The sequence below is a fragment of the Perna viridis genome, chromosome 1, assembly GCF_037379345.1.
Source record: "Perna viridis isolate PV_CMFRI_1.1 ecotype Kerala chromosome 1, ASM3737934v1, whole genome shotgun sequence".
Lineage (NCBI taxonomy): Eukaryota > Metazoa > Mollusca > Bivalvia > Mytilida > Mytilidae > Perna > Perna viridis.
Genome location: NC_142445.1, coordinates 18,069,971 through 18,096,534, shown reverse-complemented (window position 1 = coordinate 18,096,534; position 26,564 = coordinate 18,069,971). Strand labels below are relative to the sequence as shown.

The 26,564-nt window shown below is 33.1% G+C and overlaps 3 protein-coding genes across 5 annotated transcripts; all 3 read left to right on the top strand.

The window, feature by feature from the left end:
- Positions 1-1,829: 1,829 nt before the first annotated feature.
- Positions 1,830-12,366, top strand: LOC148627564 (uncharacterized). 3 transcript variants are annotated; one of them, XM_088574812.1, is made up of 4 exons: positions 1,830-2,058; positions 9,039-9,936; positions 10,842-10,899; positions 11,668-12,366. In XM_088574812.1, the coding sequence occupies exons 2-4, from the start codon at positions 9,059-9,061 to the stop codon at positions 12,190-12,192; spliced, it is 1,461 nt and encodes a 486-aa protein (XP_088430938.1). In that variant the 5' UTR covers positions 1,830-2,058; positions 9,039-9,058; the 3' UTR covers positions 12,193-12,366. The 3 variants fall into 3 exon arrangements, with proteins under 3 accessions (XP_088430938.1, XP_088430948.1, XP_088430931.1); XM_088574822.1 differs by lacking the exon at positions 1,830-2,058 and adding an exon at positions 2,134-2,298 and having other exon boundaries at positions 10,845-10,899; XM_088574805.1 differs by lacking the exon at positions 1,830-2,058 and adding an exon at positions 2,134-2,298.
- A 2,044-nt stretch (positions 12,367-14,410) lies between these two features.
- On the top strand, positions 14,411-21,141 carry LOC148627563 (uncharacterized). The gene is made up of 5 exons (XM_088574837.1): positions 14,411-14,537; positions 18,743-18,973; positions 19,624-19,876; positions 20,188-20,227; positions 20,541-21,141. Exons 1-5 carry the CDS (start codon positions 14,489-14,491, stop codon positions 20,991-20,993), a joined length of 1,026 nt encoding a protein of 341 aa, XP_088430963.1. The 5' UTR covers positions 14,411-14,488; the 3' UTR covers positions 20,994-21,141.
- Positions 21,142-22,474: 1,333 nt separating this feature from the next.
- On the top strand, positions 22,475-26,167 carry LOC148627562 (uncharacterized). The gene is made up of 5 exons (XM_088576098.1): positions 22,475-22,505; positions 22,941-23,159; positions 23,879-24,194; positions 24,706-24,763; positions 25,512-26,167. The coding sequence occupies exons 1-5, from the start codon at positions 22,475-22,477 to the stop codon at positions 25,998-26,000; spliced, it is 1,113 nt and encodes a 370-aa protein (XP_088432224.1). The 3' UTR covers positions 26,001-26,167.
- The last annotated feature ends 397 nt before the right edge of the window (positions 26,168-26,564 follow it).

Here is a 26,564-nt window from a genome sequence, read left to right as displayed (position 1 = left end):
TAATTTCATTTATTTATTTTTTATATCTTCTGTACTGTTTTACTACTGATTTTACCAATTTTGACCGGAAGCAATATTATGCTGCCTGTTCGTGTTGAAATTAATCGTAATGGAAGCAGGAGGTTAAGCGCTAAAAACCTGGTTTAATCCACCGTTTCAGTCGGAAATATCTTTACCAATTCAGGACCGTAACTGTGGTTTCCAACTTTCCGGTTTTAACCCTGATATTGCAATTTGTTAAACGGGCTTTCCTTTTGACAATTGCCTCAGTAGATCAGTGGCAATTTGATAATATCCTAAATTCACGTCGTCTTGCGAAGATTTGTTTTGTTTTGTTTTGTTTTTGTTTGTTGGTTTGTTTGTTTGTTGTTTTTTTTTTTTTGTTCTTACGCAAAACTACCTGAAACAAGGATATGCTGTCCAGAAGTCAAGAATCAGAGGTAATTTCACTTTTAGCAAGAGTGTGTCTCTGAGAAGTCATGATTTGATGATTTTAGAAATTCACGAGTTAGTCGTATGAAATACTTAAAAACATACGCTACCAAAATTAACAATTAAATGGATTATTAATTAGTAAATGAGTGTGTCTCATCCATTTATAAACTTAAGACTTTGATTTAGTCTCTGTCATATGAAAGATATTGATGTGAAAAGTATTAAATGGATGTATAAACATACTCTTGTAGCATAGTGAATAAACTTTGTTAGTTAATATGTGTGTCGGATTTGACTTTGCCACATTTAACGGTCCCATGGACAAGAATAAGTTGACCAAAAAGGCTGAAGTCTCCAAGGTCGCTAATCATCAAATATTCTATGCCACTGATTTTGGCTTGCTTTCAACATCAGGTGAATTCAATGCTCTACTTAACTCCCAATCAATCAGTGATTTTCTTATTTTCACCATAATGAGAAAATGAAGAAATAAGAGGTGGGTAGGGCGTAATATGTTGTCACCTGTAGCGGTCCGAATGAGCTCTCTGAAAAAAAAAACACTACTGATGGATGGGTGCATGAAGGAAGTGCTCATCACACACATTGGCCCACTAAAGCTGGTGGTCAGGTTCTACTAATTATGACACGACAGCCGACGAAGCGAAGACTACCATATCAGTCTCTTGTGCAAACTGCTTATCAGCTCTGTGGGCTGTGCACCCGACCAGTGGCCTCATTTCTAAGTACTCTTAGTCCCTTTCTTCAAGCTGAGTTCTGCTTCTCTGGACCTGGATACCACACTGGATATGGGTGTAGATTGAGTAAAAATAGTCATGATAAGTTCTTAAACAACAACGAATTCTATCATTGACACATTTTATAATTTCATAATCAGTAGGACAGGTCCGTTCATTCTATTTACAAATGTTAAGTAAATTGCGCAGATGTTAGATAAAATACTGGAAGACCATAATCTATTTCTTTTGACACTTTTTAAAGAAAGCTACATGAATCACAAATGCTTTGTTTGTCATTGACCCTAAACAGACAAATCGTAAATTGTTGTTTTTGTCATAAAAGATCACGTTCGCAACACCATGCCCGAAAATCCACAAAAGTATTGCTGAAAAGCAGTTAAGTGTCCACAAACTCTTATCTCCGAGTTAATGGAAAGAATCGTCCATTGTGTCAGAACCACATTCCCAGAGCAATTACTTAAACTAACAATCTGATATATGTACACATACAAGTAAAATAGCAAAGATCTTCCATCACCGCGGTGTCTTCTTGTAAACTGAACATCAAACAACAATCAAACAATTAAAATCATGTTTACATGTCCTGTTTACTGCGGTATTATACACCTGGTCCTGCAATTTACACTACACAACTATCTGCATTGTACAGAAACATATGAATTAGGAACAATTCTTATCTAAGGTAGGAATAAAAAGAATATCCACATAATTGCAGGGAAATATCTGGACTGCGTTCAAAAAACAATAGTAGGAAGGAAAAACACAAACAAATGATGAAGGCAGGATTGTTACTGTAACTGGCTCATGTTTAATTGGTGCATTTGGCTGTGCAACATTACGTGGGGGAGAGAGTGATGTCCCAGAGGTATCTAATCTGTTATTATAATTAACTGTCACCTAAGGTCATATTATAATTAACTGTCACCCTAGGTCATTTACAATCAACACTTGACAAAACGGCTGTATATTCATGTCACTAGTATAGGTTTTATTGAGACGTGTAGAAAATAGTTCACTGTCTAACATCTAGGGCTTGTAGTTGGGAAATAATTATATTGTGACAAATAGGAAAAAGTAACACTGGACAATTATTATCTCAATATAGGTAGGTTGTATAGCGAAAATTATTTTTGGCTGATACATAATTTAATTTAAATGGCGGCATGCATAATGAAGTGATATTCAAATGCACTGACTATTTAATTAACCAAAAGAAACTTAATGTTCAAGCTGTACTGATATTTTCTTCGAAATATAACCCAAGCCTAATTTGGTGTGGTTATTCCTTCTATGGGACTTAAAGATTGCGTTATCGTGATATTGAATCAAAATATAAACTATTGATGGATTAGTTACTGGAAAAACAGTTAATGATTGAACAGGTGTGTGAATGGTGCATGAAAAATTGATATGTTGTGTGTTTTTTTTTTTCGATTCGTATTTCCAAGAAATGAATACATGTATAATGAAACTAGTCTGTAAGAAATGGGCTAGTAGAGAACACTAACGTACATGGATTAAAGCGAAACTTTAGCGGAGTGAAAAACGATTTATTCAGCTGCAGATTCAGAGGTTTTGAAAAGGGACTGGCTTTCAGAAGTAAGGGGGGGTTTCCCACTATTATTTGCCTATACACGAAATTAACACAAATTTACGACAAAAATGGGGACGGGGAGTTCTAGCCCATGTTAACATCCGGAAAATTAAACAAAAAAGTGTGGTGAAGATAGATATGACAGTTTCATCCGGTTTTAGTTGTGGTTCTTGTATTTGGGCGTGTGAACATATCATTGTAAAGTGAGGTCATTAGTTGTAAACATACTAATTTACGGCACGGTGTCGCAAGTAAATATATCATCAAAACTCCATAAATCAGTGATCGAAGTATAAAACATATTTTTTATTACTCCTGTTTGACAGCTTACCATAGAGGTCGGTATGGTCATCAAATTATATATCTGACGAATTGTGGGCTGTCTGCTGACAGAGCTGCTCACATGGACACTTTGACGGACTCGCGCAATGTTGATATAGGTTTACAATTTCCCCGTTACCTCAGAAATTTCAAAGTTTAATGATAAATATAAGCGCCTTTTTATCTTAGAAAGGTCTACGCCAATGAAGGACCAGAATTAACCCGGTTCTGGATGGGGCTCCGTTAAAAAAATCGGAACAGACTATAATGTATGGCTGTAATGTATGATACTTTTTGATTAATTAGAGCGGAACAAATGGAACATTTCACTCGGTTCGTATCGAACTGCATTAATTAACCTACATTATTTATGTATGTTAATTATACTAATAGATACAAACCAGAATTAGAGAGATTGAAGGTAAAAAAATAAACTTCAGAATCACCTACTTTATGGCTTTATCAAGAAGTAACAACATGTATAAGTGACCGACATATTTATTTAGTCTCAATATGTGGCTGACAGAATGACAGTGTTAATGTTTCGGCGCGTCAAGTTTTATGTAATAAGTTCATATCATACCCTACAATGTACAAGTACGATACATGCATATCGTCAGGGACATGGTTTACATGTACATTTAGTATGAAAAATGTCTAGGGAGTTTTCAAACGTTATAATTTATGTCCCCATTCGTTTTTATTACATTTCACAGTACACCATGTGTGTTGATTGTTTTGTCAACCTATAGAAAGTGAAATTCTGTATGAACATGGTATTCTGTGGACATGAACATGAAAATAAGAATTTTTGACTAGAGATGAGCTTGAGTTTGTTCATAATATTTTAAGCAGCTAATCTTGTGTGTTTTACTTTTGCGATTTTTTAACACGATGAAATTTACGATGTTTGCCTAATCACACAAAGCAGTTGTACGGTACTGAAAGGTCATAGTACTTGTAGTTATACAGCTGATAATTTATGGAGCCCCAGAACTTAGGCGTCATCACATTTTGTGAACGGAAAAAAATGCATTCATCTCTACATCATCTGTTGTTGTTAACTTACGTGCATCAGAGTAAATGTTTATTAATGAATCTTCAGTACGACACAAACTGAGAATTTGATACACCTTCAGGGGTATATTTTGTCAGTGCAGGCGTACCCTCAAAAATTTATAACGTTTTATTTTTTAACGGTTTATTTTACGGACGTTACTGTAGCTTTTTCGAGCTTTGAAGTTTTGTATAGCAGTCATATATACATTATCATATTTTTGTGCATAGGTAAAAATAAAACATTATAACAAATTTTCGTACAAGATAAGATAGCAATAACTAACTTTACGTCTAAATATGCACCATCTAAAAATTGCAATTGAGATGTGGAAATAAAGGAAACAAATTGCTTACATGTTCGAGGGCCAATTCCCCTACCCGTATCTGCACGGAAATGGATATTATATGGAAGAATGGTTATATAGGCATTCCACACTTGACAAATAGCGGTAGAATAGCTAAATTTCATTTAATTTCACTTCTAGTTGTTATACTTGAGCCATGTTTTGATTTAAAGATTAAATTTATTATAAGAACTAGATTTTGTTAAGCCATAAGGACCATAGGCGGCCATTTCAAATTAAACCATAAATCCTCGAAGTCTTTCTAAAGTGCTGCTTAATAGATATATTTCTTCCCTCTTTCCCACGCATTTAATGCTGACCAGATTTGCTTATATTATTACAAGAAACACTACGTGTTTAAGTTGATGTAAATGGCATCAGAAAGTTCTGATAAGTGTTGTCCTTGACAGGTTATAATTTCCATATTCAGCTTCATATTGATGCCAAAGACAATAATTATGATTTGATTTGGCCAAAACATTGAATAATTTTTTATGAAGATATTTCAAAGATCACACTAAACGACGATCAATTCTATCCAAAGTTCTTATAGAGAAAACGTATGTAAAAATGATAGCGATGAACCCTGAATGATTTTTAACATAAAAAATAAGAAATTAGCATAAAAAAAAATCATAGTTTGATGTTTACTATCGTCAGCTGAAGTTAAAAATGAGCTATAAAGGGGGAACTACTGTATAGTCATTTTCCCAGTGAGATTTACTATTTAGCAATTCTTGGCTATATAAATCCCGGTATAAAGGCTTATTGTCATTATTTGACAAAAAGAAAAATGGATAGCTTGAGATAAGATCTGATAAATCTTCATTATCACAAAGGGAACGAATTTTACAAAACATATGCAAACAGAAGACCAAAAAGTACCAATCATGGGGAGGCCTAGGACTTTAAAAAAAAAAAGTAATTAAAGATTTCAGCACCTTTTTTATTTCTCTATTACATGTACTTCTATTTTAAATGAATAATGTGTCTTCACCTGCTGCTAAAAAGACGCGCTTGGTCCTCTTCAGAAGAAAATGGTCTCTTGATATTTGTAAATGTTGTAGGGTATAAAAACACAAATATTTATGTCTACTCCCTATATACATTACTACCCAAATATATTACAGAAATTGAACGTTCATACATTACAAAGGAATGCCACCTCGTGGTCAGAAGACTGATACAAATTGTCAGATTTTTAACAGAGATCATTTGAAAATGTTTATACTTTTGTAAATAATTACATATTTGATGCAAATTTGGATAAGAATTACGAATCATGGAGAGTGAGGCGACTTGTGATATAAATTCACTCATTTACTAAGTAGGTCACAGAGCGGGAAAGGTAGCAGGAACGTCTGCTTCTGCTTTTGCTCATAGCATTTTTATTTGTACTACATGTATTTTAGTCAACGAGATCAAATTAACACCCTAGCCAGAAACTATGTATGAAATGTATAACTTTGCTATTTTCGTGGAGTTCTATGTTAATCTTACTTTTGTTTCTCGTGGAGTTCTGTGTTAATCTTACTTTTGTTTCTCGTGGAGTTCTATGTTAATCTTACTTTTGTTTCTCGTGGAGTTCTGTGTTAATCTTACTTTTGTTTCTCGTGGAGTTCTGTGTTAATCTTACTTTTGTTTCTCGTGGAGTTCTATGTTAATCTTACTTTTGTTTCTCGTGGAGTTCTGTGTTAATCTTACTTTTGTTTCTCGTGGAGTTCTGTGTTAATCTTACTTTTGTTTCTCGTGGAGTTCTGTGTTAATCTTACTTTTGTTTCTCGTGGAGTTCTGTGTTAATCTTACTTTTGTTTCTCGTGGAGTTCTGTGTTAATCTTACTTTTGTTTCTCGTGGAGTTCTGTGTTAATCTTACTTTTGTTTCTCGTGGAGTTCTGTGTTAATCTTACTTTTGTTTCTCGTGGAGTTCTGTGTTAATCTTACTTTTGTTTCTCGTGGAGTTCTGTGTTAATCTTACTTTTGTTTCTCGTGGAGTTCTATGTAAATCTTACTTTTGTTTCTCGTGGAGTTCTGTGTTAATCTTACTTTTGTTTCTCGTGGAGTTCTGTGGTTTGGTTTCTCCATTCCAGATATGGTAAGTTTTCATTACTATATTTCTTGTTCAGTTTTTGACTGCTGTTCTTACGCTTTTTTTACTTATATTGTTGTAGTTTTAATCTTTCATCTTCTAGTAACCGGTTTCAATACATAGTTAAACTCGGAAAATTTTATGCCGATAATATTTATGGTGTATCACCACTGTATATACACTTCTAGGGAAGCATTTTTTTGTACTTTTAAAATCTGACTTTTAGTGTAGGTCTGCTTAATTCAAGTTACCATTGAATAAAAAAGTGTGGGTATCAAGCATTTGGGTGTTAACTATAGTCATGCAATTACTTTATCAAAATCATGGTAGATAACAGGCAAAATATAATTTTATCTGGGCATTGACATTACTTATTCAATTTATGGCATTAATGACTGCAAGTTTAACAGTGTATAATAAATTACAAAATTAACGATATGTTTTTGACATACTTTATTTGATAAGTCATATATTACTCAAGTCTTTCTAAATAGAACGTTTTACTTTCATAAGCAAAACCGAAATTTATGAACAATATAACGATATTTCATTACATGAAGTTTCGGTTCTGTTTTAGTGTGACAGATTTGCTTATTAGAATTCATTCAATGTCCAAATCAGAATTCATTCAATGTCCAAATCAGAGTTGAAAATGAAACCCTTAGTCAAAGAAGACACTAATTATGGTTCTCACTATATGATGTTTAATTTGGAACAGCAACTCAAACATCTGACCTTTACTTCAAGTTTTTGTGGTGTGTGCTTTTTCTCCTTTATATACTATATATATAGTACTACTGGTACAGCATTGAAACCGACGATGGTTCACACGGGTGCATACCAAGTGTCAAATTCTGAAGATTTTCATCCTTCAGCTCCGGAATTTGTTGGCATACTCTGTTCTTTGCTTTGAATTAGAACATCGCATTAAATCGCTGTTTTTATACAACCGAAAAAAATACGCGGTCGTATTTAGGTATGGCGCTGCCGTCGTCGTCGTCGTCGTCAGTAAACGCTTGGTTTTCTTGCGATAACTAAGATATGGTTCATCATTTGTTATGTAATTTTGAAATGATTTTACTAATCACTAAAGGAGGGTTTCTTTATAATATGGAGTTTGTGGTCCTGCCGTTTTAGATTTAGGGACCAAAAAGGGGTAAAAATAGGTGTTTTATTACAGCCCATGCAGAATGTTTGTCTTTCTTCCGATTTTGATTATTTTTTTATTGTGTTCCTTATTTAATTCTGGTAAACAAAAGGTATCAACAGATTCGATACGTTTTGGACCGTTTTCGAGTTCGGGTCAAAGGGGCCCACCCCCTCCCCCCAAAAAAATCGACTTTCTATTTTTTTTATGGTCTGAAATTTTGAAAATTGTTATTTGAATTTCAAATTTTGTGCAATATAGTGTCTTAACCAATCGTTGCGTCCATAATGAATTTTAAATCCCTATACGTAAGTGTGTCAAAAACTAATTTTGTGTCAACACTTGCCCCAACTCTTCAGGGTTCGACCACTGCGGCCGTATCATGCTGCCTCCGCAAAGCTATTTATTTATTTTGTTAAAATAAATATAAATGGTTATATTTGATTGCAATCACTGTTTTATTACCTGTCAAGAGCCTTCCCTGGGGCGTCAGTAATTTAAAAAAAAAATGAGCCAATACATTATTTTGGGGTTTCTGACGGGGTTTAGATAAACTGCCTACGTCAAACTTGTTGCTATTATCATGTTATACTGTCATGCTATACATCGAAAAGAAATAATGTTAGTATGCAACTGTTAAGGCGGCCATCCTCTCTAGATCGTCTATTCTGAAAAAAAAACGAAGATCGCCATGTAGTTTCCCATAAAATGTGGATTATAAATGAACAGCAACAACAACAAAAAAAAAAAAAAAAAAAAAAGGGTTGAAAGACCACCGATATATCCGAATCTCTAATCCATGTTACGATTTGATTTGAAACACTAAGTAGGGGCATATCAGAGGTGTTCAGATACATTATCAAAATTAACGAAAATAGTTCCTTTTTAGTGAATTTATTCAAGGTTGTTTATCTTTGCTATCATAAGCATTTTTGCTTAGTATAACAATTGCATGGATTTTTTTTTATTCTGCAAATTTTTGTGAAAGTTGTGGTTTGGTCCAGAGAAAGAGGGTCAAAATTTAGGCCATCTCCCCGTGTCTACGAAATCTCCTACGCATATGTGTTAAAATATAAATAAAAATGATGGTGATTTTTTCTGCAATTCTCATAGAAATCTTTACTTCTTTATGTTTCTAAAGTAGTGAAGTTTTATTGAGTTTGAAGGGACTGATCTTTTTTATTTTTCAAAACCGGTATATGAAATGCATTACGAAATTAATTATGGTCCAGCATCTTCATATTCTTTGAAACATTGTGCATAGTTCCTTTCAATTATTTTTCATGATTGTAGATATGATTTAATGGACCACCATGGAAATCAACGCTACATCGTCATTATCAAGTCACACAGCTGCTTTAATTTCATCCGACAATACAGCAAGCACAAGTATCGGTCTTTTCAGTAGCATCAATCCTACGGAAACATTACCTGAAAACAGTTTTCCATTTAGTGCTTCTAACAATGTTTTTGACGGTCCCAGTCTTACTGGCTCTATTTTGTCCAATTCGTCAGATATTCTGTCCTCTTCTTATTCTACTGTAACCAGTGATAGTGAAATTTTTACAGACCGTGCATCATATTCCTCTGTTTCTGGAAACGGTATTGGCAGCAAATTAGGGTCATTTGATACAGCCTTGTATTCCTCACTTTCTAGTGGCGATCCTGTAAGAAATACTTTGTTGAGTTCGACGGGTAGCTTTTTTAAACGTTACATTGCAACCAGTCCAATTTCCAGTGACGCTCTAACAAGTCATGCAGACAGTTCACTACCTATAACGCAAACTTCAAATGGAAATAGTTTATTTGTTGACATTACCAAAAGTGTAACATTAGAACCAAATTTGATTACTTCGACTATTAATGCTAGTTATACCGCTGTTTCTGATGGGGAAAGTTACATTTCAATTCACCCATCTGTGACTGTTCTAGACTCGTCAGTGACGCCTACCGGTGATTTTGCGACTTCAACTGTTTCATTTAATGACGCCAGTTTAATTCATAACGACGATTGGACCTCAGATGGAATCTTTAATTCGAATTCTACTCTAAATCTGGATAACACGTCATTATTTACCACTTATGAGGAGTATTCTGATGATATTACAATAGTTATTGGAATATTTGTCCCACTGGTCGTTGTAGCCTTGCTCGTAGCTGCCTTTGTTTGCTATGCCAAGTACTGGAAAAAGTGAGTAATGCTGTAGTAAGATTTGCCGGATTTTCCCCTCTTATGATGTGTTTCTCAAATGATTCAGAATGAATGTACATGTATTAAAAGCATTCATACTTTTGTCACTGAATGTCGAAGTTGCAGCCATTCGTAAAGTACTCAGCTAAGTTCGTGCTTTATTTACTTTATAAGATTTATCATATGTCCTTGCATCGGGTGATCATTTTTTAGCATGTATTTTTGGATTTCGCATTGGGGTGGGGATTTTGAATTGGAAAATTGGGAAATCAGTTTGAATGTATTTATTTATTCTTTATTTAAGACAAGGCTTTAGATGCTGAAGATTTTACAAGTAATTTTAAGTTGATAATGCATTATCATAATAAAGAATGCAATGGGATTCTTTGGGAAATATGGGTTTTCTATGGGGAATGAACGATAATTTTCTTTGGGGAATGGGGCATAAGGAAATGGTATGTGGTGTAAGTTTTGTTGGCTTCTATATTCTGCATGCATATGTGAAAAATATTCAGTATTTGTTTTGTATAAATGACTTATTTTCCTTTAGAAAGTGAAACAAAATATGTATGTGAAATCTGCGTGATCAGATACCTTGAACCAAAAGTTTGTTACATGATGGACTACAGGTTTACCTCTTGAATATGTCTACTTTAACCTATGTCTCACTTAGATGATAATAGTTTACAATTTATTATTTACTAACTGCTTGTTAACCCTTTTGGTAAGTTTGTATTATGTAATTGCATCATATGTTTTATGTTTGTTTAAAGAATTTTGCAAAAAAATTGAACATACACATTTGCCTTTCTAGTTTGCAAACCATTGAAAAATTCGAACCTAAAGATTTATATTAATTTATAAAGAATATATCACCACACTTTCATTACCTTACTTATTTCTAGAAGAGGTTATAAGAGGAGAAATGAAGGAAGAGCTAAAGTCAGTTTTAGTGATAACCCAGTAAGTATTTCGGACTAAACAATTGACTAAAACCGAAAAAAGAATGGAGGAACATCTAAATTTGCATTACCTTGTTTTGAGGTAGCTCTGTTTTTCACATATGAAATAAGAATTAAGCAAGCCACTTTGTTTAAACAATACAATACACAAATAAATAAATGAACATTTGGCTGAATATATCATGTCCATATTATATCACCACAGTTCATATTTACATGAAACGTCAATATTTTGTTCATATGTAGTGAACAAGGGCCGGTTTCATAAAAAAAAATCTCAAATTGAGATTTTCCTCAAGTCATTCCTCTACTCAAATTTCAACCAATCAGATCGCTTGAAATTGAAGATTTGAGGAAAATCTCAATTTGAGAATTTTTTTTTTATGAAACCGGGCTTTAGTCAAATAGACGCAATAGTGCACTGACTTTACATGAAACATTTGTGGATGGGGTTTGAATCGCGGGTAAATGCCTGGCTGTGTCGAATATTTCCCAGGATTCGAGTCGATTTCGTATATCAAAGTGCTTGTAAGGTCAATATACACATTTGTTCTGTCTTTATACTGTAACAGATATACGAAAAAAAAACCAACCATTTTTAGAGAGATAACCAAAAAAATTAATCGGAACACATGACTGACGTAGCGTTTGAGACATCTATAGATTCATTTAATGTTCTGACTACTTAAACTACGGTTGCAGTAGAAAAGGCTTGGTCATTAGAAAATGCATATTTATCATAATTTTGTATTTTACTGACTATTTTAAGGTTGTATCTGGTTCTGTGTTAGCCCCGAGGTATTCTGACGCAGAGGGATGTACAACAAATGTTTTTGCTGATTTACCCGACAAAAAAGATGGGTTTGTGACGATTGATTTATCAGAGGATGGGCAAGCCACAAACGGTGGCTTAAATATCGCGAGTAAAAACTCTGGACAGAAAAATGATTCAAGTAATCAAAATTTAGAAATCATCTGTGAAAAAGAAGAGCTTTGTTTCAGCGACGAAGAACACAACGAAGACACGGAAACGAAAGCTTCTAGTGACATTATATTAAAAAATGGCAGTGAAAATTTAGAGATTGGAAATACATGTACAGACGATGTTCAAAATAATTCTTATGTGGTTAACAGCGATTCTCCAGCAAACTTAGACGAAAACGTGCATTATGATAACAACATTAATTTATTTTCAGACAGGCTTTTAGAAAAAGACACTGAAAATTCGGAACTTGTAAATGGAAATGATTTGAATACTGAGGCAAGCGGCACGGAAGAAATCACAAAACTGTAGAATGACATAAAATAATATACGGCATGTTACGTCTAGACCTATTACTTACCTTATTGTACTAGTTGTATGCATAATATGTAGGCAAAAGGTGATGGACAAACGCCTTAAATATAATCTCATTTACTTTCATTGTTATCAAGGTTATAGTGATTGATGTTAAAACTACATGAAGAATTGTGTTTTTTTATTAACTCTTAGGCAGACAGCTTGGTTAGCGGTCATTTTAGTTACTTTCTAGTTCCATTCCTTATCAACGAGAAATGGAATGGACAGAGGGTTATGTTATCCCATAATTAGAATGTTATCCAAGATGCCTGACAAAATAAAATTAACAGTTGGCGGTAAGGACCACAGTTTAATTTATACAAATCAATATTCAATATAAGAAAATATCAAAATCAATGCAATCAAAGTCATTATTAATCAATATCAAATATCTGCAAATCGCAAGATGAAAATGTCCAAATGGTTATCGCAAAATGCTGGTATGGCAACCAATTCAAATAAATATTCATCACCAAAAATCATGGTAATGTAAAAATAAGATTTTGATCACCCTGGGAAACACAGGTGAGATATCCAAACCCCTTAAACAAGCTGTTAGCACAGCACGAAGTCTATAACATGCAGCAAATGTGCCTGTACACCATACACAATGAGCGAGTCCATCTTTATTATGAAAGTTGTCGAGTCCTTTTGCGATGTACTGATCGAGTCCTCAAGGGATGAAATATACTGAAACTTCATTTCTTGAATCCCATCTTCATATTTAACTGTGGCCGAATTGTTGATAATAGTTGATAGCTGAACATTTGATGATATACAAATGAGATGATCACTGATAAATTTGATATGACAAACAAAAAAAAAAAAACAGCAAAAACCAGGAAAAATTCAAGGGTTTTTGTCCCTGGAATACATTCTTTTGATTACCGCTATAACCTTGGTTCCCTTGATTACTCTTTTATCTTTCTTTGAGGAATATTTTAATGATACATGTAATATATTAAAATGTGGCATATCTTTAAATGTGGCGAGGTGGGAGGGACTTCAAAAATCGTCTGACCCACACTATCTTTTTGATCAAGAAATGGTCAACGCAAGTGACGTCACTATTCAGATAATAAAACTCGACAAAAGACGGAACGTTTTCCGGCACATCGATAACCGAATTTAAGCTAAATCTTAAATTCTATTATTGCTACATAAAATTAGCCATGTCGTGTTGGAGAAGAAATCAGTTAGATTGTTTGATTGTTTTTATTCAACGTTATTTTGACATATTGTTCATGCAATGCAGTACAAGAACGATTTTAAGTAATCGAATAGACCCATCTTTATTGTGCTAGCTCAAAGACGCAACAGCTCACAGGAAGGCATGTCATCCCACTCTGACATATTATTCTGACTCCGAGCCGATTAAATACCGCTACACGTACTTGGCGGAGAGCAACAACAACAAATTTTAAAGGCTTTGGTATGACCAGGCTGGGGATTGACCCCATGACCTCCCGCACACGTAGCGAGCATGCTACCTTGAGAACACAGAGGCGATTACTAAGAAATTAGTATGAAGCAAACCCATACCTAAATCAATGTATAAAATCTACTTACACTCTTTTATTTGTTAAAAAGAGACAGAAACTCCAACTTACAATCACAAAAATTTCACACAAAAAAAAAACAACAAACATCTAACAAAGAAAAAAAAGAAAGGGAATATCCGGAAATAACCAAACCAAATAAATGCAAGATAAATGAGCAACTTAAACTTCAAGAACCAATAATCTATTAATTCTAGATCACGTGCCTGGTTCGTCGAAAAGGAAACCATTCTGTATTTTTTTTTCTTGAATCCAAATCAAATATTTAGCAAAAATTTCACGATGCTGATGGTCAAACGGCAATAAATGGATCGGTTAGTCACCCCAAAAAATTAAATAGACCGAAGTAGAATGACCCTCAGCATCATGAATTATTTGCTAATTATTTTAAGTGTAAGGGACTTCTGAGTCCCTCTGATTCTTATTTTTGTCATTACTTAAATGCTATTGCCATATGCATCTTCTTTCACACAAAACTAGCAGATAAACTTATTATAAATGATACATCTGACAATAAGCCAGACTTAAGTACATGCACATGCCCTAGGTGACATCTCAAAGCCGCTCATCCATAAAAGATGTAGGGACATTTTGTATGTAAATTGTGTATCACGATTTTACACTCCTTCTTAATACCAACAATGTGTAATTACAACCTTCACAAAAAAACAAAGGGAAAATAAGCAGGAAATATGACGGAAGAAATGGCGGTGTTGTGTTCACAACGAAAATGTTGTAACGGTAAGTCCTCTATGATTTTAATGTCTTTTTATTTTATCAACCAATCATATTTCGGATAGAATTTCGGGTCTTATTATTCGAAAGTCTTTTACATTAAAATCAACAACAAAATAAAACTCGCGTAGATGAAAGAAAGCGTTAAGAAAATAGATTGTTGTTTGTTGTTTGTTGGGGTTTAACGTCCGGGCAGCAATATTTCAGCTATAATCAAACAAACAAACAACAATCTATTTTCTTAACGCTTTCTTACATCTACAAGAAAATAGAGGAAATGTATCTATAGTATACGGATATATATACAATATAGGTACATTGTCGGAAATTATTGAAGATATTTGATGAGGCGATGGAACGGGTAGGAAATGCGAGGCTCCGCCGAGCTATTTCCCCCGTTCCAAGCCGAATACACATATCTTCAATAATTTTCGACGATGTACCTATATTATTTTTATCCTGTTATATTACTAGTTTTGTGCGTGTGTACATTTTTGAAATAAAATTTTAAAATGCATATCTCCTGAGGAGCCCCGATCGTTAAACCCGAAGAAAAAATTAATACGCATGGCGCATGACTCAGTAAACATTGAAATTCAATCCGCACCATATAATATGTCAAAGCTGTTTGAAGAAAATAAGCAATGTATCAAAATTTATTTAATTCCAAGAGACAAATAAGTAAAATGAACAATAAATACAAATATTTTGAATGTTGTAAAGTCGATTTTAAGAACATTAAAGTTTTGAATTTCGCGAGGAAGGTGGAAGCTGACTTGTTTCTGTTTGGTATATTGGAAGTCGTCTGCAAACTGATAATAAATCAAATCTGAACGAGATTTGGGATTTGCCATATATATGACGGTGAAAAAAATACAAACAAAATCATTATTTGGTTTACATAAAATCTTTTATTTCATTCAGGTGAAAACGAAACAAAACAGCAAAAAAAAAAGATTAACCGGATACGCAATCGCAATTTGTTTATATCGTATCTATGGTGGCGGCCATGATTAATTTACGCATACCAGAAAAAAAGTAGTTCCGCCGATCACGTGAGTGGGAGGAGCCAGAAAGTCGATAACCTGCTAATGTACGGATACAGCAAAAAAAAAAATAACCGTATACCTTTATTCGTTTAACAAATAACCTCATTGCAGGATAAATCTTCATACGTAAAATTTGAAAAAAAAAAAAATTACGTCAAGCAAGTAGATGACTGATTTACATGCACGGCCCAGCCTATCAAGTACTATACTTTGAATCTTTACAGTAAAAAGTATTCGAACCTGTAAGACAAATTACGCAAGATTAAAAAAAAGTACTAATTGAAAGATGAGGTTAATGTGCGATCAATGCAAGTCTTACGGGCGCCGAATGGGACTGTTGTGGTTTTGTACTCAAAATTCAATGTTGTACAGACAAAAGTGAATTTTGTTCAACAAAAATGAATTCAGATGATCAAAAATTATAACATACAACAAATTTTCAATTTTGTGTCACAAAAGTCAATTCTGTGTCCCAAAATTGAATTTTGTTTCACAAGTCAATTTTGTGAGAAAAAAATTCAATGAAGTCACAAAAGTCAATTTTGTATGCACATTAGTTCACAGAATCTTTTGGATATGCAAATGAATTCTCTCATCACGATTTTGTAAGAAGGTTTCTCATTGGATATTGTAACCGCGGGTCTCGCAGTCGCAGTTTTCGATGACTTCCAGCAATGCAGGACAGTTAAGGCCATTTAAAGTGAAAATTAAAAGAAATCTGTTAAGTTGCATTCTACAGTAAAACTGTTTTGAAATGACTAAGACTGCTATTATACGTTTTCATGAGATTTGTTTGATAAAACAGGTTTTGAAATACGCGATTTTTTATACTTACGATTTATTGGGATTTCCCCTGGTGAATCACGTGATCATTTCCTGACATCTTTCAACTCAACTATAAAATGCTTTTGCCGACCAAATTTGTGAAAATTTGACAAGATAATTTGTATTAATGCATTTGTCCCAAATTTTGCTGGAAAAAGAAATGAATCTATGTGAAACCAAAGTGGACAAAAATCAATATTTTGTAATATTAGAAAATGAATTTTTTATATTACAAAATCATTTTTTTAATATTAGAAAATATTTTTTAATATTAGAAATTCATTTTGTAATATTAGAAATTCCCGATTTAGTAATATTATAAAACATCACACATTTTGTAATATTTACAAAATGAATTTGTAATATGAGAAAATGAATTTGTAATATTAGAAAATCACTTTGCAATATTGCAAAATCAGTCACATTTTTTTATATTACAAAATGATTTTCTAATATTAAAAAACCGCAATTGAATACAACAAACCCATTTTCTAATATTGAAAATCAATTTCTAATATTAAAAATATCGTTTTTTTAATATTAGAAATTCAATTACATTTAAAAATGATTTTTTAATATTAAAAAAGTGTCTTGTGATATAAGAAATCTAATTTGTAATATTAGAAAATGAATTTGTAATATTAAAAAATCATTCTTTAATATTAGAAAATACTCATTTTTGTCCACTTTGGCTTGCCATGATTAGCCATTAGAAATATGTTGTGCGGAAAATTTTGTTAATCTGTCGAAGTCGGCGAAAGGTTATTTTGTTCCACTATCCCTCAGGATTTTTTTGCCAGATACAGATAGGTTTTTTTTATTTCATTCCGATTCTATTGATGTATGACACACGAAATTTGGTTGATTGCAACAGGTCGGGCGAGATGAAAAACCGACATAGAACGTGTCTAACTTTCGTTTTCCTTTTCTTTACAAACGCTAAAATGGTCGATCTTTAGATTCAAGATTAAGTGACTCAGTGAGTTATACGATTACGATATCCGATATTTCTTTCACTTATGTGGTTTATAAACCGTGCACATTCGTACCTTATCCACGGTATTGCAGTGAATGCTTTAAGTTTGTAATACACGTGTACATGATGCTGCACATTTTCAATTCAATTGCATATCCAAAGGATTCTGTAAACTAATTTGCATACAAAGTTGACTTTTGTGACACATAATTGAATTATGTCTAAAAAAAGTGAGTTTCGTCATTACAAAATTGAAGTGATCAAAAAACAAGTCTGTGTAACATTAGATTTGTACGACAAAAATGATTTTGTTGGGACGGAATTCAATTTTGTGTATAGTCCAAGTCACCTCAGATTGTTTGCGGTTTTTTGCGTTTATTTTTGTAATTACTCGACGGTTCCTTTCAAAAACTTGCCATTTTATTCATGTCGTTCTGTACTACGATTCCCTTACAATTATTTTTCGTTCTTACCTCCGAGATTGAAAAAATTCAAAATTTATTTTTCCTACGAGAATTTTGCATTGAATGTATTGTTTATCCGCCATCTTGTTTCTATGGATATTTTGAAATGTTCCCTATTATCTCACAATTGGAGAGCTGAAATACCATGATTTCCCGCCATATTTCTGCTCTTTACCTTTAATAAAAGACAAAACCAGAAGTTCCGAATGAAAATGTTACAACTGGTACTTAATAAGAGTCTTACCACATAAAGTAATAAATTAGCAGGGAACCAGAAATATGGCGGGAAATCATGTTATTTCACCTCTCAATCTCGGAGGTAAGAACGAAAAATAATTGTAAGGGAATCGTAGTACAGAACGACATGAATAAAATGGCAAGTTTTTGAAAAGAACCGTCGAGTAATTACAAAAATAAACGCAAAAAACCGCAAACAATCTGAGGTGAATTGGACTATACACAAAATTTATTTTGATTACAAAGAGATCAAGTCCCATTCGGCGCACGGTAAGTCTTGTCTAATCAAGTCCCAATCAGCGCACGGTAAGTCTTGTCTATTCAAGTCCCATTCGACGCACGGTAAGTCTTGTCTAATCAAGTCCCATTCGGCGCACGGTAAGTCTTGTCTAATCAAGTCCCATTCGGCGCACGGTAAATCTTGTCTATTCGGCGCTTCGTAAATACATCGGACTTCATGTTTAGGAGATATTTGTTTTAAATTAGTCTCTGCAAGTCCTTTTTCTAGTTTTATCTATTTGGAAAAAAGATACACATGCTTAACCTTGCGTTTTATATGCACACGCAATGTTTTGAGAAAAAAAAGAATATAACAGCAAGGGTTTTATTCGACCTTGGTTCCATGAACTAACGTATTTTTTATTTCTCTGAAAATTACAGAAACAGGCTATAAGAGATGTGTAAATATCAAATGTAAAAGTTTAGAGGACAGAAAACAATGCAGTGTTCCTAAAAATATTAAATCTATAGACTGTTTCTGCGTAGTTAATTCTACAAACTGTGATAGTGATGGCATTGGAGAGTCATACGGTACAGATACCGATGATAACAAACACTATATTTGGACGGACAACGGATGCCAAGGAAATTTCAGAGTCTGTTTTAAGAGAGGTATAAAAAAACTTGTGTTTTTAAACAGATTTTAATTTTTAGCATTAGCTTGATACTTGATACTTTTATATTAAAAAACGGTATGTATGAAATATTTCCAATAAGTTTGGAACATTAGTAATTTTTTTTTTTATCTCTGACTGGCGTTAATGTGAGAAGTCGATTTGTAGAAGAAGAAGGAAAATATTACAGGAATAACAATGTACACTACCAGGAATTTAAGTACAGATTTTATGTACTTTTAATGCCGATAAATACTTTTCTTTCAGTACTGAAAAATGGCTGAAATTTACAGTACTGAAAAATTACTAAAATTCAAAGTACTGATAAATGACAAAAAAAAGGTGAGTACTGAAATTGCCCAAAGAAATTCCTTACTGAAATGTTATGTGGAAGAAAAGTACTGATTTTATATCGGCATTAAAAGTACATAAAATCTGCAGTAAAATTCCTGGTAGTGTATATTGCTTTAAAGTCTACAACGTCACATTAAAGTCTTTGCTAGACAAAATAAAAAATCAATACAATGCTTTGATTTCGTTGTTGTCCCAATGCTCATTTTTCATCATTTACTTTATATTGTCAATGAAAATTATTTCTAACATAAAGGTCAAATGTCATGTATAACATAACAGAAGCATTTTCTATAGCCAGGAAACCAACGTGTAATCTAAATATAGTCTCAACAAAAACAACAGAACCAACGACAGTCCAAAGCCGACGGTCGTCGTCATACTACAATGGCCAACAGACCACCGTCTCTAGAGAATTGGCTACAACAGACGCACCAAACACGTTGTCTAGAAAAGATGAAGTCAACTGGAAAGGATATCTAGTCATTTTACCAATTGCTGTGATAATAATGGGTGTAATTGTGGCTGTCCTCATTTGTATGAAAAAGAGGTAAGAAGAATTTTAGACATTTTTTTAGACAAAATTCACAGAATTGACTTTTGTGACACAGAATTGAAAATTTGTAGTATATTATAAATTTTGTTAATCTGAACTTATTTTTGTTGAACAAAATTCACTTTTGTCAATGCAAAATTGAATTTTGAGTACAAAACCACAAGAGTCCCATTCGGCGCCCGTAACACTTGCTAAACGTGTAAATATTAAGTACTAGAATTTTAAATTTTTACTTATATTTTATGCAAAACCCTACTTTTCTGAATTACTTCAGGTTATTAAATGTTTATAATTTTTTTTTGTAGGAAAAGCTCCCAAAAGAGATTGGAAACTAATTTGAGAGGGGTAATTAAATATTATTTACGTTGTTCGAAGTCCTTTTAACTCCTATACAATTAAAGTATTTGTCATAAAAATAACAAAAGTTACACTTAAGTAGCAAAAGGTTATAGATGCTGTTTTCTTTATTATCAAAATCGATATTTTTAATTGCACATTGGAAGGCACATATAGGCGTAAATGAAAATTAAAGGTCTTGGTACTAAAACATATTGGCCTTTGTTATTGTTTAACATGTTTTATTAGTGTCGAACAGCGATATAGCCTGTACAAGTTCCCGACTTGTGTTATAAACACACAATTATTTTTGTTACTTCAGCCAGAACGAAACTACACCCAGACCTTGCCTAACCACAACGACGACGAGGTCTATACAGAGATAAGCGACGAAGCTGCATTAGCGGAAAAGCGAAAGAGTAATATCCCTGTCTATAATATCTGCCATGAATACCCATATTTTGAATCAAAGGATGCAGGCAACTTGGGCAACTGTAACTACTATGTCGGGAACTCTACTATTGAAAACAGAACTGCCGACGACAAGGTACAGCCGTCGGCCCCACAACCGGAATATTTTGTTCCACTAGACGATATTACATACGACTCAAACCAGAAAAAATTGAGTATGGAGAGATACAACACTCCATATGATTCAAAACATCAATATTTCGTCCTTGAGAAAGATGACGTCGATAGAAAAGTCAAAAACAAGAACAATGACAATTTAGATCATGCTAGTGATACCGTTAGTTATTTTGTATTAGAAAAGTAAAATGTGAATTACCGACATGTTTCGTTTTCTGAGACTGTCCAAATTTGTACAGTGACTGTTTATTTCATAAAATTAAAGTAAATACAAATGTCCGTACTGATGAACCTTACTCGCAATGCTTATATAATATATCATATATGAAAATCTGTTTTTTGCTTTTTTGTTTTTGACTCGGCGATGAGCATTTCATTCCAAAAATATTGGCCAACTATTTTTTTTTTAAATAACAACAACAACAATAACACAAGCACAAACAAACAAACCAAAACGGTTGTTTCATAACACGAAAATATTTTTCTTTTTTTTGTGGAAATAATGTAAAGTTCGGGCTTTTTTGCTACTATCTATGGTAAACTTAGTGTCATTGTTATTTAAGACTTTCGTGAGATTGTGCACCGATCGTGGGTTGGATGTAATTCATATAAGCTTGTCTATTGTATTAGAAAAGACACCATTGTTTTATTGGTAAACAAACAAGATGGACCGATTCATCGAAATGAGACGTTGTTGTTTTGTTATTGGAAAACGCAAATGACAATATTGATAAGTCACAATCAGCGAAACCCAATATCATTTACCATGTGCTTCACGTACACGAAAAAGTCCTTGTTATCTCAAACTGAAAAGTGTAGATGGTGAAACAAAATTTAGTCCTACATTGATGTAAATGTATTTATAAAAATACCACAATTAAAATTACTTCAAACAAAACAAACATCAATAAAGTTAAACAGATAAATGTCGCCAACATCAAGGAAGCCGGATTCCACTTCTGAAGATACATTTTATGACTGCGTATTTCTGTACAATCTGTGGGGTTAGGGAATGTTATCGTACGAAAAGAGAAGATGGATTTGTTTCAATTAGTAAAAAGATTCCAGTATTTGATTTTATAAAATGTACTCCAGAAATGAATCATGATAAACATGGACGGTCTACTCTGGTTTCTGTGCTTGCTTAATACATGCTTTTGATTTCAGGATTGAATAGACAGATTAACTATTAATACGTCTTGCAAGGTGGTAACGATGACTAATTTAGATTTACATTGATTTACCCAAAACATTAGCAGCTGTTCCTTCCTTGTTTTAAAATTACTGTTTTTTTTTTTGTGAAGTTCCGTTTGCCTTCAAGATATTTGTTTGCAGTCGTAAATACATGATAATGCAGAAATTCCATACACACACACATAAATCTATTTAGCAATATTATGTTTGAGATCATAATCTTTTGTATTAATCTTTCCCAACAGCATTCTAAAACAATGATTGGTTAAAAAATAAACGTACGAAATGTAACATTTTGATAAAGTGATCATAAAACTGTTGCCCGAGGGTAATGTACGTGATTCATATGGACCAAGGAAGGCCAATAACTACGCAATGTCACAGTTCACTAAATGTTTAATGTCAACCATAGAAAAACGTGAAATGTACAAAATTACTTAATGCTAAATAGAAACGAAAACTTTGTGCAAGAGGATGACATGCCCGGATCACCATTGTTGTAAAGGTTTGTTTAATGTTCTTTATATGATAATATAATGATGGTATACGATATTAGTGGAAACTATAGTTAAATATACTTCGAGGTTTTAACAGAATAACAGATTTGATAATTTGACGTCGTTAGATTTTTGGAATCTTTCATACTTGAATTGAATTTAAACCTTTTTTTTTTTTATCATGTATACTTTTAGACTATATTTGTATATTAGTAACGACCGATAATTATTATTATTATATATTGCCGAGACGTTACATTTCAATTTCAGATGTGATGGTGTTTTAATTTTTTAAAGACCATTTACGGTTTATGGGCTTTTAATATACAATTACATTATGTATAAACAGATAAAAATATTTTAAACGAGTATCCTTGGTCACCAAGTTAGGGTAAAGTCGTACCTACCACATTTATAGCTCTAATTATAAATGTTAATTTCAGGGGAATGTTACCAGTATTGTAACGTAGTGATTTGCGGTGGTAATAGTTTAAATGTGTATAGCTCGAGTTGTAAAATTCCAGTGGGTCAAATAGACTGTCTAGATGTTGTGGAATATAACGTAGCTTCATGTAACCATGACGACACTGTACAGGTTGATGACGGGTTTTTACACGTCAGAAATAAATGCCGTGCAACATTCAAAATATGCTCTGGACCAGGTATGGATTTTAACAGTTGTATGTATACAAATGATTATATTCACCTTGGCCCTCCCAAGTGTCAAATCGACGCTTATTAAAAAAAAAAAAAAACCCAACCCCCCCCCCCAAAAAAAAAAAACAAAAAAAAAAAAACAAACAAACAAACAACAAACAAACGAACAAAACAAATACAAATACAAAATTCGAAGTTTCTGTCTAATCATAGATTACTTGCAAGGATAAGATCGCAGAAAATAAGTAAGTACAACTTCGTGCCAAAAATAAACAAAAAAAAATATTGTGAAGCTGTCATAGCATCAATCTTGATGAAAGTTTCATCAACAAAGAAAAATAAAACAAAATTTTATAAGTATATGTGGGTGAAAATTTAATAAGAAAACTCAATGACAATAAATTTAACTCAATAGCACAAATGGTGTCAAAAAAAATTTCTTTCCTTTATAGGTAAATTGTGACTCAATAATTTTCTTTTTAAATCCTTTAATTCGCTTGTGAAATGGCTTGACTTGATTTTTGTTTTGTTTTTATTCAAAGCAATTTTGTATAGATTTCATGGGGGAAATAAAAATGGGACTCACTTTTGGCACGGTGACGTATGTAAAATGGAAGTATTATTCAAATATTTGAGTGGTGTAAAAATAAAGGACAGAATAAACAACCTATTTAAGTATTTCTAACTACGTCGCTTTTCGAGTCAATATTGAACTTTTTTTCAGGATTTAAACACCACGAACCATCATCAAATTTTCCTGATGTGCCAAACTCAATAGTCCCGAACACCAAAACCAACAATAAATCAAACACAACCTCATCACCCACTACAACGGTCCACCAGAATATTATCACGACTAGACCAACCCAGACCAACAACAACCAGACTAATAAGGATGGTCTCCATACGCACGTGATCACTGACTTGGGAGACGGGAAGGTGGTTGGAGAAGATCTAGCTATTGGGATTGGTATAGGTGTGTGTTTGGCATTCCTGGCGGTGATCGGATTTGTTCTGTGTCGTTGTTATTATATGAAAAGGTAAACATTCAAGTCGGTAGTTTGGAATTACAATGACCATTGATAAAATATAAATATCGATCTAATGTTAAACACACAGTGATGACAAAGTCAGTGAACAAAGACCAGATTAGTACAGTAATTATATTCAACTGACCCCAATTTTTTTTATCAAGAAAAATGTGAAAAAAAAACATACGTTATAATTACTAACATGTGATCATAGCAAAATGTTTTAACTTTTTATATTTATAATGGGCCTGTGAATCATCCTTTGCAAATGAATAGTAATGAATACTAGAATAAAAAGTACATACTACCTGAAGCATTGGTTGAAATAGATTAATTAATGAAAAAATTATTTTGGTGGATTGTATTTTTTTTTCTGCAGAAGACTGTCTGTGGCTTTTGAATTAAGTTTTTAATTCGTTCGAGAAAATTAATTGCATTACGTACAATATATGTAGATCTTTTCCCAGACAAGTGTTTGGTTCGTTATTGAGCTGGACTAAGACTTTGCTTTATGTCGCAGGAAGAAGAAAACAAAGACATCTTTACCAATCATCCCAACTACTCAGTCTACAAATCAGGTATAACTCACTTTGGAATACTAATAGTAAGTGTAAGTGTTTGTAAGAATCAGGCAAAGTGGGAAAAATCAGAAACATGCATGTAAAAAAACCACCGATCTGACATTATAATATCACTCAAGGATGCTTTCTCTATTTGAAAAGACCATTATTTGATCTCCACATCATTGGATAAGCTCAGAAAATTTTCGATAGAATGTAAGATAAATGAGGTTTTTGACAGACTGATCTGCCCTGGAAATGTTCATTTTCAGTGCATTTCAATAAAATTGTAACTGAATGATCCAGCATGATATGGAAAATCTTGTGTGTTTTTCTTGATTCTAATGGTGCAAATAATCAAATTACACTATCAAAAAGATTGTTTTTATACCATGGTTCATCTACTGCCTGATTCTTACAGGGACTGACACTTAATTGTTATTTCCAACTAATAATTAGGTCTTATTTTACGGGATCCCAAAAGCATGGTAATAGAAAAACGAAAACGGTAACAGATCTGTAAGAAGATTCTCATTTGCTAATCAGATGTATGATTTAATTCGAAACAGAGATGAGTGGGAAAACAGGGCAATATCTGAAATAATAAAAAAAAATACTATTACATTTTTCACCTGAAGTCTTCCCGACGCACAGACTGGCTAACAGTAAAATTTATTGTCCTTATTTGAAAGTGACACATTTATTTCATGTCATTTATTTGGTTCTCTAAGAATCGTTCAGTAGCTTTGTCATTTTCAATTTTAAGACGGGAAATCCAATGTATGGCGTGGATGGTTCAGCAGCGTTAGAAAGAAATAGTTCAATAAGTGATCGATACGAGGAGGTAAGGACTGTTTCAGAAACGGTGCCAGTGTCAAGAACATGTAGTGAACCTAAATACGAGAGCATTAAATCATATCCAGTTAAGTTTAGGCCTGGAAATGATATACACGAAAGTCAAGTTACATCTAATCAAAACAGCATATACCAGACGGTGGCAGACGACATATCAAAACAAAACTTGAATCGATCAGGAAGTGACGTAATATATAGCTCTTACTTTCGAGATGGCATATGTAGCAATAGTAGCTCATCAACACATTACTTTATACTGGATCCAGACGAAACCCAAGAAATACAAGAAACCGAAGACGATGTAGACGAAATAGAGAAAACCGAGAATATGAATAAACAGGATGAAAGTACATATTTTGTGCTCGAGGAACAATCAGAGAAGCACGACGACAACAGTTGAGTGAAGCTAAATAAAAGATTTTATTTTTTTTTTATAATTCATGTGTTCTTGCATTATATAATTCTAGATTCGAAGATAGCTAATTATTTTTTCTCTGCTTATTTTAAGTTCGCTTGTTAAAAATCTTTAATCAAAACTTTCAAACAAAAAAGACCAAAAATGTACAACTGCACTAACCTGCCAGTAACTCACTTGTGTATACATGTACTTCTAGGTACATTATACATATTACATTATAATGCACTTTTCTTGATGTGGACAAGTATACACAATTATTGCAACTCAATGCATGAAATACGATGTTTTATAATTTGCCGATACCCATGGTCAAGGTGGATATTACCTGTTATAAGTGTTATATAAAACATGAGTATTGCATGCAAATAGGTGCCATTGGTTTTATTTTATTTTAAGAATTTCCCAGTGAGTTACTCTTCATCTTGATTTTTAAAGAAAAATTTTGGAAAACATTTAATGTGGTCGAGTCAAGTACACAAACATATTTTTGTATGTAATAGTTCATGGATGCCGTTTTAAAAATGAATAAAATTATGGCACATACCA